We start from the raw sequence: 12,782 nt of genomic DNA, 5'->3' as shown, positions 1-12,782 counted from the left end.
AATAGCCAGGACATGGAAGCAACCTAGATGTCCATCAGCAGATGAATGGATAAGAAAGCTGTGGTACATATACACAATGGAGTATTACTCAGCCATTAAAAAGAATACATTTGAATCACTTCTAATGAGGTGGATGAAACTGGAGCCTATTATACAGAGTGAAGTAAGCCAGAAAGAAAAACACCAATACACTATACGAACACATATATATGGAATTTAGAAAGATGGTAACAATAACCCTGTATACGAGACAGTGAAAGAGACACTGATGTATAGAACAGTCTTTTGATTTAGTCTTTTAAAAAACTAATTAATTTTAAAAAGTGAATTAAAAATTAAGCTAATAAAATTTTTAAATTTGGAAAGTTAATATTTTTGTTTTAAATACAGGCTTAAAAAATCATTTTCAAATTATATTTTAGCTGAGTTAGTATGTATTATTTATTAGTTAAAAGTGCTGAATGAAGATATTCTGATTAATTAGTCTGATTTCTACATTTGGTACCCAACATAAGGGATCACTTGGGTTCAGGTTTTAAATGTGTGTTTCCTAGCTTTTCCTGGAACTGTTTTAATTTTAATAAACATGAAAAATTGGGAAAGGAGCTATCTTATCATTCTAATCAAATGAAAGTTTTCTTGCCTGGAGCTATTAAGTTTATTACCAGTATCTGAGTTCTTTTGTCATTAATTCTGTATCAGAGGTTAATGTCATTCCATTATTTTGTAACAGTCATCTTAGTGTTAGATTTAGGAGCAAAAATTTATGTTGTATGTTATAGGAAAAAAAGGTTCAGATTTGAGACCCACTGTACAGTATTTCAATAACAACCTTTAGCAATTGTGTCTGAGTATATAGCACCTTATTCCAAAGGTTTGTGTGGTTGGATTGAAAAATAGCTGCCCCCTTGTCTATAACTTGTTATTTTTCTTCAGTTATAATACCTCAGACAAAGTATAGAACAGGGCAGAAAGTTGAGAGGAAATAGGAGTTAGTTTTGCCTACTAAATCACTTGCTTTTGGATTCAAGAAGAGGCACAAATCAAGTAGACATAGTGCACTTACTGAGCCTGAGAAAATTGATGGTGACGTAGAAAATGGGCCATGGCATATTACTTGCTGAATGACTGTCCTTGCTATGTGTATCCCATTTATTTTTCCTGTTGGTATTTACCCTACTCCAGAAATAAAAAGAATTGGTTCCACCTTTTCCTGCCTACCTTCCTTCTTTTTTACTTCCTTAACTTTTTGTTTTGTGTTATTTTTTTTTTAATTTTGGGCAGTATAATTTACTTTATATTAATAATTTGAATATAATTTACTTTGAGCTTTTCTTCTTGAAAAATCTTGTCTTCAAAGTGATCAGTTAGAACCCTGGTATACTGGCACTGAAAGTTAAAAGTCAGCCTGCCAGTGGCTTTTCAGATTCTTCTGGCAAAACCCTAAGTTCTTTGGAAGCAGCTTTGGGGCCAGATTGGCAGCAGGTGAGGGAGCAAAATGGAAATATATTTCCCTTTTGATCAAAACAGTCTTCTTTTCATCTTTTTTATGTACTGGGTTTTTAGAAGGTAGTTGCTTTTAAAAAACATCAGTTTGCTGTCTTAAGAATATTGAAAATTAATGATAGGCTACCCTTTCACTTTATGGATAGGAAAATAGCTTTAGAGAATGTATAATTCTTAGACCAGCTGTTTGCTACATCACATTTTCTATGACAAATAGATTTGGGACTGGGCTTTTGTTTTTGGAAGAGCTATCAATTTTCCCTAATTCTTTTTTTTTGGCTGTGCAGCTTGTGGGATCTTAGTTCCCTGGCCAGAGATTGAACCTGAGCCCTTGGCAGGGAGAATACTGGAGTCCTAACTGCTAGACTGCCAGGGAATTGCTTCCCTCATTCTTTTTGGTTCATTTTTCTCACTAGACTAAGCTTCATGAGGTCAAGGACTACATTTTGCTTACCTCTACATTTCCAGGTTATAACAGAGTACTTGGCAACAACTAGCTACCCAATATATTCTATTAAGTAAAGTAATTATGCCCAAGGTAATTATACTGTAGATAAAAAGCTAATAGAGTGGTGATTAAAAATATAAATCTATTGGTAGAAAATAAGAAAATTACGCTTCTTAGTAATTATCATTATATTTTGAGAATTTTTTAACCACTTTCTAGGTTGTATTTTCATCTTATTCTTTTGAAGGTAGGTAATCAGCAGTGCTAGGAAAACCAGAATTTTGGGGGGTAAAATTAACCATTTTATCTGCATATGTAATAGGAAACCCGTATCACCACCAGTAGTTTAAAAAGCTAGTAAAGTTGATTTTTTAGAAATTTTGGTCTAAAAGATATAAAATACTATTGTTGGTTTTTTGAAAGAAAGTGTTAGTCGCTCAGCCATGTCTGATTCTTTGCAACCCCATGGGCTGTAGCTCACCAGGCCCTCTGTCCATGGACTTCTCTAGGTAAGAATACTGGAGTGGGTTGCCAATCCCTTCTCCAGGGGATCTTCCCAATCCAGGTCTCCTGCATTGCAGGTGGATTCTCTGCTGTCTGAGCCACCAGAGATATAAAATATTATAAATTGGTTTCTTAAATGTTTTCTAAGAAAATGCAAAAATAATGTTTGAACAGGGACTTGGTTAAGCAACTTTAAGCATTTGGCAACAAAATAAATGTGGGTTTTTGCAGGTGAATGTCGGAAAATACAGATAAATTAAGACAAGGTCAACACAGAGTCAAAAATGTTTTACCCTGGTTGGATCACAAACCAGATGACCTCAAGGTTAGCCTAGTACTGTAATGGGTTGGCAAAAACAACAGGCGTGACACTTAAGCACTAAGAATAGGAACAGCACAGCAAATGAAGGGGAAAAAGCAAGGAGACTTAGTGAAGATAAGCATCTCCAGTAGAAGGATGAATAATTAAACAGTGAAAAAATTTAGGTATCCATTCTGCAATGGCATATGACACTCTCTATTAATACTGTTTTAAATATCAAGTTAAAGTAAATATCGCCATTCCTTTCATGGCTCAGCGGGTAAACAATCCACCTGCAATGCAAGAGACACAGAAGATACCCAGGTTCGATCCCTGGGTTGGGAAGATTCCCCAGGAGGAGGAAATGGCAACCCACTCCAGTATTCTTGCCTGGAAAATCCCATGGACAGAGGAGTCAGGTGGGCTCCAGTCCATGAGTTGCAAAGGGTTGGACACGACTGAGCAATTAACACACACATTCCTTTAAAGTAAATATCAGACCTTTTTTTTTGTAGAAAATTTTAGATCAAGAGCTTTTAGCTATTCATAGTGATATGTAATAGCCATCATAAAAATGCAGGTAAATAGAAATGTTTAAAACATACCTATATACAGTTATCAAGTATTTTAATAAAATCTAAGTTAAAAAAATCATTCAATCTCTGAAAATGTTATATAAATCACTGTACATCTGGAAAACTAGGACCATCTACATGTCTGTATTATTCTTTAATTATCTTATTTTATTCAGTAGGAAATGAATATGTTAGAGAGTGTAAAGTTGGTATGTTGTCACTGATTATATGTTCCCTTTATCTTAGTGAAGGGAAGTATATAAATGGAGAGGCACTTAATAATGGAGAATAAACAAGCAGAAATAGAAAGGCATCATGGACAATTTTTTAATAGCTGTGCCTCAACATTTAAATTCAGTCCATTCGACCGGTGTTTTGTTCAGTATACACAAAAGAGTAAGCTGTAAAGCCTTGGTTTATTATGAAGTAATGTGTGTCTCCCTGCTAATCTGTGTGGCCAGTGCAATGCATACTATTAATAATAGAAGGAATTAGTCTAAGTATGAGGAATGTTATTTGAGATTGTTAGATTCCTAACCAGAATGGGAAAATAAAATATCTGTACTATTTTCAGGCAATAAATGAAGACTGTTATTAGCTAATGCTGTATAATCAAACTCAGGTAACAAGTGGACAAGTCTAGATTTTGTGCATTTTATCAAAGTGAAATTTGGCTGTTTAAAGTCAAGTAAATTATGACACTGCTGCTAGTAGAATTGCAAAAAACCCCACAAAGATTAGAACTTTAAGACTGAGCACTTTAGATGCCTTGGCCTCATTTAGATATTTGCAGATAAAGAAACTTTTGTTTTGTTTATACATGAACATGCCTTGCCTGCTTTTTGCTGTAGCTTTTAATTTAAAAGAAGCTACCAGCTTAGCCACTGTTTGAATTACAGCTAGATATTAATTAACTTGCACAGAAAGTTAATCAACTTGGAAATTTGATTTATTTTGGGATGTTGTGATGTAGCATGAATTAGCACCACTGAACATTCTACTGGCTTCTGTTCCTAATCTTGATTATGTCTGGTGATAGAAAAAATAGTTATGGAATGCTTTCTTTTGGTAGTGTGCATGTGTTTGTTGTAATGCATGTTTGTAGTTGATTGTTAAATAGCTTATCTTTAGCTCTGTGTTTTTAAATTGGATTAAGTTGGATTACTGTCACTAAAGCAAATCAATTGTTTGTTCCTAGTGCAACGTTTAACTATCAAAGAATCAGCAGACAATTTGTTCCCAGAGCAGAAGTCTTCTCTAAATTATTTGAGGCGGAAGAAAGAACGACCTTACTTGTTAAATTTGAGTGGTACTGAATCATCAGGAGTACTCAGGCCAAGGCAAACCAGACTAGACAGTCCACTCAGTAATCGTTATGCAGGAGACTGGAGCAGCTGTGGAGAAAACTACTTTTTAAATACGAAAGAAAACTTAAATACTGTGGATTATGATGATGTCCCTTCCGAAGACAGAGAAAATGGAGAAAACTGTAGCAAAATATATGAGCCAGATATCACGATTGAACAGCCAACTCCTCTGTCCCAAGAGTGCACGTTTCAGACGTACTTAACAGTGCAGACAATGGAGTCTAGAGTGGACCGAAAAGTCAATCTCAAAGATCTACAAGAAAGTATTGATACTTTGATTGGAAATCTAGAGAGTGAACTCAACAAAAACAAGCTTAATATGAGTGTTTAAGGTTGAGAGTTTTTGCTTTTTCATAACGTCCTATGTTTCACATCCATCTTTCTCACTTTCTTGTATCTCTCACAGTGATGTTTTAAATTTTTTACTCTTGAAATCTTCAGTTATTTTCTAACAAGTTCATGTAATTCAAAAAACACCATTCATTACCATAGTTTTTACTTATTTCATTAGGAAGTTTTTCTTGAGGTAAAGATAACCTGGACTTCTTGTGGGTATTTTTTAAAATCTTGCCAATGCTATGGGTATAAGTTTAAAATGCACTTCTAAGATTCATATAAGTTATTAGCCCCTCAAGACTTTTGGACTTTATAGAAACTGCTTTTCTGAAACAGACATTCCTTCCAGTGGAAGGAATGCAGCTGCTCCGTGTGATTTGCAGTATGAATCCATGCACACTGCAACATTGTTCCATCACATTTCATTCACAATGCAAATGCTGCTGTAAGAAAACCTTTTTATAAATTTTTACTTTTTATAAAGTAAAATTATACAAATATTAATGTATTCTGTGTTAACATTCAGTAATTATTTAAACTTAAATAAGTATTTTTGTAACCCCCAATATATGTATATATTTATCAGCGCATATATGTATAGACATTAGAATGGGGGGAAGGATTGGCTGCAAAATCACGAGTATCTTTAAAGTATATGTCATGAGGCCAAAATCATTAGCTTAAAAATGTCTTTTTCAGGGAAAGAACATTTAAGTTAAAGGAGGAGTTGCATAGAAACACTTGACCCAAAACACTAGGAACATCTAAATAGAAAAAATAAGACTTTCATTTTTGACTTACAGAAAGTCACAGTATCCCCAGTGAGAAGTCATCCTTTAAATTGAAATCTAACATTTTAAAGGATTAAGTGCCAAGATTTCTGCACTGGTGACTTAAAATTAAAAATCTTTACCTATTTATGCATTTTTATCTTCTGCTTTTTAAAACAAAGTAATTATACTTAGAACATATTTATTTGTAATAATACATATATAACTTGGACTTTATAATTACCTTCATTTATTTCTAAAGAAATCTTGCCAGAATACTATGTTATTGATTTTTAAAAATTAACTTATTTTGACTAATTTTATCTACAAGATAGTCATTATAGCAATCACAACAGTGTTTGAAAATGTAAATTTAGAAGTCTTTTTTTTATTAAATTGGAATGTATTTTTTGTAAACTTTTATACCTACAGAATGTGTAATTTAAAATTATTAACAAAATTTGAACTACCAACTTAAAGATATAGCAGCCATTAAAAAAACTGACTTCTTGATGTTTTTTTAAATATTAAAGTATTTAACTTTCTATGCAATATACATTGGTAAATGGAATACCAAGTAATTTAATTTGAAAGTTTACTTGTTAAAAGTCAGATAAATAACTATTTTTATATGAAACTTTCATTTTTAAAGCTTTATATAATAATTCAGAAAAATGCCAAAAGAATATGTGACATATATATTATTGAGTAAATGGTCAAAAGAAATGTACCCTAAATATTTTGTAAGAAGATTGTCTCAGTCTTCTTCCTTTTGAGTGCTATATCACATACATTATATGAATTAGTATCAGAAATGTAAGAGCTTTATTAAAACCTTATAACCTCGGTGTCATGCTATTATGATGATGATTTTTAAGGATCATTTATTTCAAAGTCATTCTTTTTAAATGAACATGTTAAAGTATTGGACCATCATATATTATCCATAAATATATGTAATAACATTTTTTTTCCAAAATTGAGTTTTCCAGAATCTGCAATACTTTAAGGGCCAACATATTATTTTGGATGCTAATAATTTTAAAGTTAATCTCTGCCGTCTTAAGTATTAACGGAAAATACTAAACATTTGTTGCTTAAATCAGTCATAATAAACCTCTTCTGTTGACTGTGCTGTTCTAGAAGTACTCCATTAGGTATATACCTTTATTTAAAATGGCCTTTTCAAATCTTTTTTGAGTTTTTATACCTGCTTTTTATAGTCTCCTGGAATCTTCCCATACTGTTAGACAGCCAACTCTCATTCCCCTGCCAGCCCTAATGGTTTTTAGGATTGAAAACAAATTTAATTGTAGTGCATGTACCTGAACAAAGATTTCAAACAATTCAAGTAGATTGAAAATAAAAGTGCACCTCCCTGCATCCACATCAGTCTTACTTCTCAGAGGTAACAACCACTTTTTGTTCTTTAGGTAACTGCCTTTGTCACTCTAGGTTTGCTGCTGCTGTTTCTTGATTTGTCATTTAAGCGGTACCTGTTGACTGTCCGTTTTGAGTGATAAGCAATTTATTTCACTCTATTCCTCCTCCTCATTTATTTATTTATTTAAATTTTTGGTTTCTCTTTTGGTTGCTTCTATGACTTTAATAAATTGTTCCTTGATCCATCAGTTTTAAATGGTATCTCTTGACCTCTTACCATTGTGGAAATGACCAACCCAGTACTTTCTTTCCTATTCATTACTGCCCTTTACCTCCCCAACTTCTGTAAGTTATACTGTCAGTTTACATAATCAATCATTAATAGATGTGTATTATTTGGGGAAACTATACTTTTGATTTTCCTTTAGTATTCTAAAAACTACTAATCAGTAACAAGTAGTTGTGCTAGATTATGCAGAAATATTCATGGGTGATATTACCATGTGATTGAATCTCCAATCTTACAATCTTGAAGTCTGTATACTGATTTAAGCAGAATACAAACTAAAGGTCAAATGGATTATTTTATCTTATAGCCATCAGTTTCTCTAAATCAGGTATTACTTGCTTCATAATGGCTTTTGAAGATTTTAATGTTTCCTGGAGTAAGTAAGTACCTTTTTTCTTTCTTGGAGAGAAGAAAAATACTTTCTTTACTATTACACTTCCTTTGTCATTAAATTACCAAATTCGTTCAAACTACTTTTGGCTTTCATCCTGGGATTCCTGAAGGGTATCATTACCTTTATTTTTCTTTGACAGAAGAAAAATATTTCTTTACTATAACCCAGGGATCATTTTAAGCTTCTTAATTGACTTTATCAAACTTGTGCTTAGCAATTTTTAGCTGTTTCCTGGGATATATTTTCTTTGCACTCCTATGTGCTACTTTTTTTGTTTTGTATTCTTAATTTCATTTTTTCCTTTTTGATTTGTTTGCTGAAATATATTTATAAGTAGCCCTCTACCCCACCACTTCCCAGAATCAGGCACATGGGAGATGAACTTTGAGTCCTTGCATGTCTGACGAGGTCTTTATTTATTTTCCATACTTCACTTCGATTGGACTTGTCCTATTTTCAAACTCATTTTCCTTAGAACTTTGAAGACATTTCCCTATTATCTTCTAGCATCCAGCTTTGCAGTAATCCAGGTAAGAATAATGGTGGTTCAGACCAGCAAGGAGACAATAAGGCGGTGAGGAGTGATTGTATTTTCAATACTTTTTGAAGTAGGAGCCAAAGAAATCTGCCGGTGGACTGTGAGCGAAAGGAGTAAGTCCTGAGCAACTGAAGGATGGAGTTGCTATCAGATAAGATTGACATGACTCCACTGTGTTTTTTAAATGAGTTCCTTGTAGTGGATGCTGCTGTTATAAATACAGTGGTTTTGGAAATGCTTTATAAATTCCTTATTAACTCTTCAGTACTAATGCTTCTGTACCTGGTGATGGTGCCCATGAGTCACTGTAAAAATAAGAATGCAAGAAAGCAAAGTCCCACATTGTAATTGTCTTTGGAAATTTTCAGATTGCGTAGCTTTATATCAAGGACCCTAAAGAAACAGGCTTGGGAGTGATATGTTTCCTGGAAAGAATTTAATTCCTGACCAAAGAACGATTTTGAGGCTTAGGATTTTATAATTTAAGAACATCAAATTTTAGCTACTTGGACAGTGATAAAGTTGTTTTATGTTTAAGTCCTAATTTGAGTCTCACTGACCTGAGGAATTTGGTACTAAGAGGAATGTTCTTTTCTCTTTTCCCTGCCCCATGTTTGCTTTGAATTCAGTAAGGCTCAGATATGATAAACGTCCCTGACAGAAGCGTCAGACTGTGCCCCAGCTCCCAGGAGACAGAGAGCAGTTAGCCAGCATTGTTTCTCTGAAACTTACGTGAAGGTAAATTCTATGAAAATAAAAAAGGGATGTAAATGCTGAGCAGCCTGAGCAACAGTTCCCTAGACTTCATCTCGCCCTGTTGCCCCAAACTTGGAATCATTCTCTTGGCCCTTAAACACAACCTATCAGCAGTTCTATGCACTAAAGTTTATCACTACCAACACTCTCGTCCAAGCCACCAGCATCTCTGTCTCCTCCTAGTTCATCTCTTTACTCTCACTCTGCACTCTCCACACCCACAATCCATTCCAACTGCAGAAGCTAAAGTAAACTTTAGAAAGGATAGCCACACCCTCTCCTGGGCCTTTTCCCATGGTCCCTGTGCTCCAGCAACACGGAGGACCTCAGTCCTGTAAGGATCTTAGGACTTGCCATTCCCAGTGTCTAGAAAGCTCTTCACCCAGATCTTACTTGGGTGCCTTTTTTAAATCATCTCACATCTCTGCTTAAATGTCAACCTAATTCTTTGGAAGGAATGATGCTAAAGCTGAAACTCCAGTACTTTGGCCACCTCATGTGAAGAGTTGACTCATTGGAAAAGACTCTGATGCTGGGAGGGGTTGGGGGCAGGAGGAGAAGGGGACGACAGAGGATGAGATGGCTGGATGGCATCACTGACTCGATGGACGTGAGTCTGAGTGAACTCCGGGAGTTGGTGATGGACAGGGAGGCCTGGTGTGCTGTGATTCATGGGGTCGCAAAGAGTTAGACACGACTGAGCGAATGAACTGAACTGAACTGAATCAGTAACTGCTTTGAGAATGGGGGAGGAAGAAGACAGAAATTTCTATTTCTTGTAACAAGCCCCAAATAGTTATGCTACTATATGATTAAACTACAAGTATTTATAACTTTGGAAAATGTTTCCTGCCTTACTTTCATCAAGACGTTTATTAGTATCTGAAATTACCTTGTGTATTTGATCATTATCTGTGCCCGCCCTTCTTGAATGTAATTTCCATGGCAACAGGGACCTTGTGTATCTAGTTCTTTGCCATAGGCCTAGGACTTATAACATTGAAGATGTTCAGTTAATTATTAATAAATGAATGAATAAAAAGGGATTCTTAGAGAATGCTTATCTTTTGTCAGGAAAAGACTAAGCACTATGAGGTGCAATGTGTATATAACTTTTCAAATATTCACTCCTGATCAATAAATCATTTGTGGTTAAGAAAATAATGTTCCCTTTATTTTTTCAATGATTTTTGTTTCTTTTGGAACTAGAATGACATTGGTAAAATTTATTGACTTAAAAAATAAGGGGGTTGGTAATTTTAGGTAATTTTGTGCTGCAGAGTTCAGTGGAAACAATTATTTAAATGATATGTGTGTGAAAAGGTACATCTCACCATAAGAAAGAAAGATTTCTAAGAAAGCTTTTGTTAAAATGAATCATTTATTTCTTTACAGAAATTGTGATGAAAAATATCCTGTTAATTTTCGTGCACTTTTTAGTAGAACTGGAAAAACTTACTTTTCAAATTATTAGAAAATATTTTCATAAAGTTAAATGAACACTATAAACAATTCCTTTTTTAAAAAAAATTAGAAAAACAGAGACCACTTTAGGGTGAGGAACTACATTTAGTGTTTTCATTTTTCTCAAACGAGTGTTTGTTTTAAGTAAGTGAGAAAAACACCTAAATATTGCCCTTGAATTGGGTTAACTTAATCCTTATTTGTTTGATAAGGCCTTTGGCATGCTTTTAAGTCAGTTGAGTTAATCTTTCTTTTTTGGCTTAATGGATGTATTATGTAGTGAAAACTTGGTATTGGCCTCAGTATTCTACATACTTCTTTGACTGGAAATTTTACTCTTCAAAATAAACTCTTCCAAGGAGAGTTTAAAATTCCAGCTTTAGGCAAGTACAATGGATATTAAATTAAGAAATGGGAAAGTCATCAAAGTGATGAGCCTGCAGCTTGCATTTTTTCCCAGCCACCGATACTGAACAGTGAGTGAACCCCTTGTTCCTGACCTTTGTTCAGGAAAATGGATCTATTTGTGTCTCTTCTTGACTGACTCCCAAACCCCATTCCTCCCCTCCATCCCCACCCCACGCCCTTCCCGCCAGTGTAAGTACACATTTTAACCTAAGAGCAACTCTGAAACATTAGATTAGTGAAAACAACTTGTCTAAACCTGGGAGATGAAAATTGTCAGAGCATAAAGTGCCGTCTGTCCTAGGTTATGAGTCTATGTTTGATCTGTACGTAATCTCAAAACTCACCTGTAAAGTCAACCAATCTATACATAAAAGAAGCCCAGTTAATATCTCTATCCATCAACATTTTATTATAAATACTTTAAAGCATAAAGAAAAGCTGAATATCATATAGTGAACATTCACATATTTACCATCTAGCTTCTATCATTTTTAAGCATTTTGCTGTATTTGCTTGATCATGTACCTATGTATCCACTCTTTTTTGCCTTAATTCTTGGTACATTTTAAAGTAAGTTGCAGACTTCCAGTACATGTCACAATATGTCATTTTGGACACCACAAAAATTGAGTTGGAGATAAATTTTGTGTGACTATAATTAACCTCTAAGAATCATATGTGAATTCACCATAAATCCTAGGTTTTATCATTATTAGAAAAATCCATTGCTATGAAAATCCTCTGAAAAATGCATATTTTGGGTATCTTGTGTTCCTTTCCATGTTACTTTTAGCTATCCCAGACCCCTATCATACAGACAACCTTTATAATTTCTGCCATATTCAAGTACCATGTGTAATATTATTTTCTTATTTTCTCTAAACATTTTTCTATTAAATTTATTATTTATTTTATAATTTTATTATAAAATAAAATTTAAATTTATTATTATTATAAACTTCATATTGTTACCATAAAAGGAAAACCAGTGATCATTTGTCATAAATAAGTTAACTTCATTTTTTTTTTTCAACACACTAAAACAGATTCATAATGTACACCTTGGCATACATATCACACTTGGGGAAATACTGAATGACAGTCCCTGTTCTTTCCAATTTTCCTACCAGAAATACTGGGACACAAGCAAAGTCAGAGCTGCATTGAAAGTTGGACACATAGATAACACCAGGGAGGGACAAAAACATCACATCCAGATTTGCACAAGTCTCATTTGATGATGGAGACAGCCAAAGGGTTTCCTAGCAGCGCTAGGAAGGGTCTGTCAGCAGCCTGTCTGAGATATGCCCTGGGTGGGGTCCATTATTCATGAGCCCCATGCTGCCAACTCCAGTGGCCCTGCAGGCCCCACACTGGCAGGAACAGAACCAAAGTCAATCTTTGCAGCTGGGGTTCCTACTTTAGGGTCTTCTCAGGGCTGTGGCCCTGACCACAACCACAGTTTTCATTTTGTTTCCTCTTTTAGCCCTCTCCTGCCAGCCCCTCTTCTCCGCAACTATGTCTGTGCTAGCATGTGTTGTAGGAGACCGACACCACGCCCATCTTTCCCTCCTGAAATTAGAGCCTATTATTGGAGAAGGCAATGGCATCCCACTCCAGTACTCTTGCCTGGAAAATACATGGATGGAGGAGCCTGGTAGGCTGCAGTCCATGGGGTCGCTAGGAGTCGGACACGACTGAGCGACTTCACTTTAACTTTTCTCTTTCATGTGTTGGAGAAGG

The 12,782-nt window shown here is 34.7% G+C and overlaps 1 protein-coding gene across 1 annotated transcript in view; it reads left to right on the top strand.

Moving 5' to 3' along the window:
* SYDE2 (synapse defective 1, Rho GTPase, homolog 2 (C. elegans)) overlaps positions 1–10,313 on the top strand; it is a 44,736-nt gene extending 34,423 nt beyond the window's left edge. Inside the window, exon 11 of the mRNA XM_010860502.1 lies at positions 4,533–10,313. Within this exon, the coding sequence (XP_010858804.1) occupies positions 4,533–5,032 (500 nt within the window). The 3' untranslated portion in view covers positions 5,033–10,313. The remainder of the gene's footprint in view (positions 1–4,532) is intronic.
* Positions 10,314–12,782: the final 2,469 nt, after the last annotated feature.

This window comes from Bison bison, unplaced genomic scaffold, assembly GCF_000754665.1.
Source record: "Bison bison bison isolate TAMUID 2011002044 unplaced genomic scaffold, Bison_UMD1.0 scf7180017864466, whole genome shotgun sequence".
In the NCBI taxonomy this organism is placed as follows: Eukaryota; Metazoa; Chordata; class Mammalia; order Artiodactyla; family Bovidae; genus Bison; species Bison bison.
This window is presented reverse-complemented; position numbering and strand designations above follow the sequence as displayed.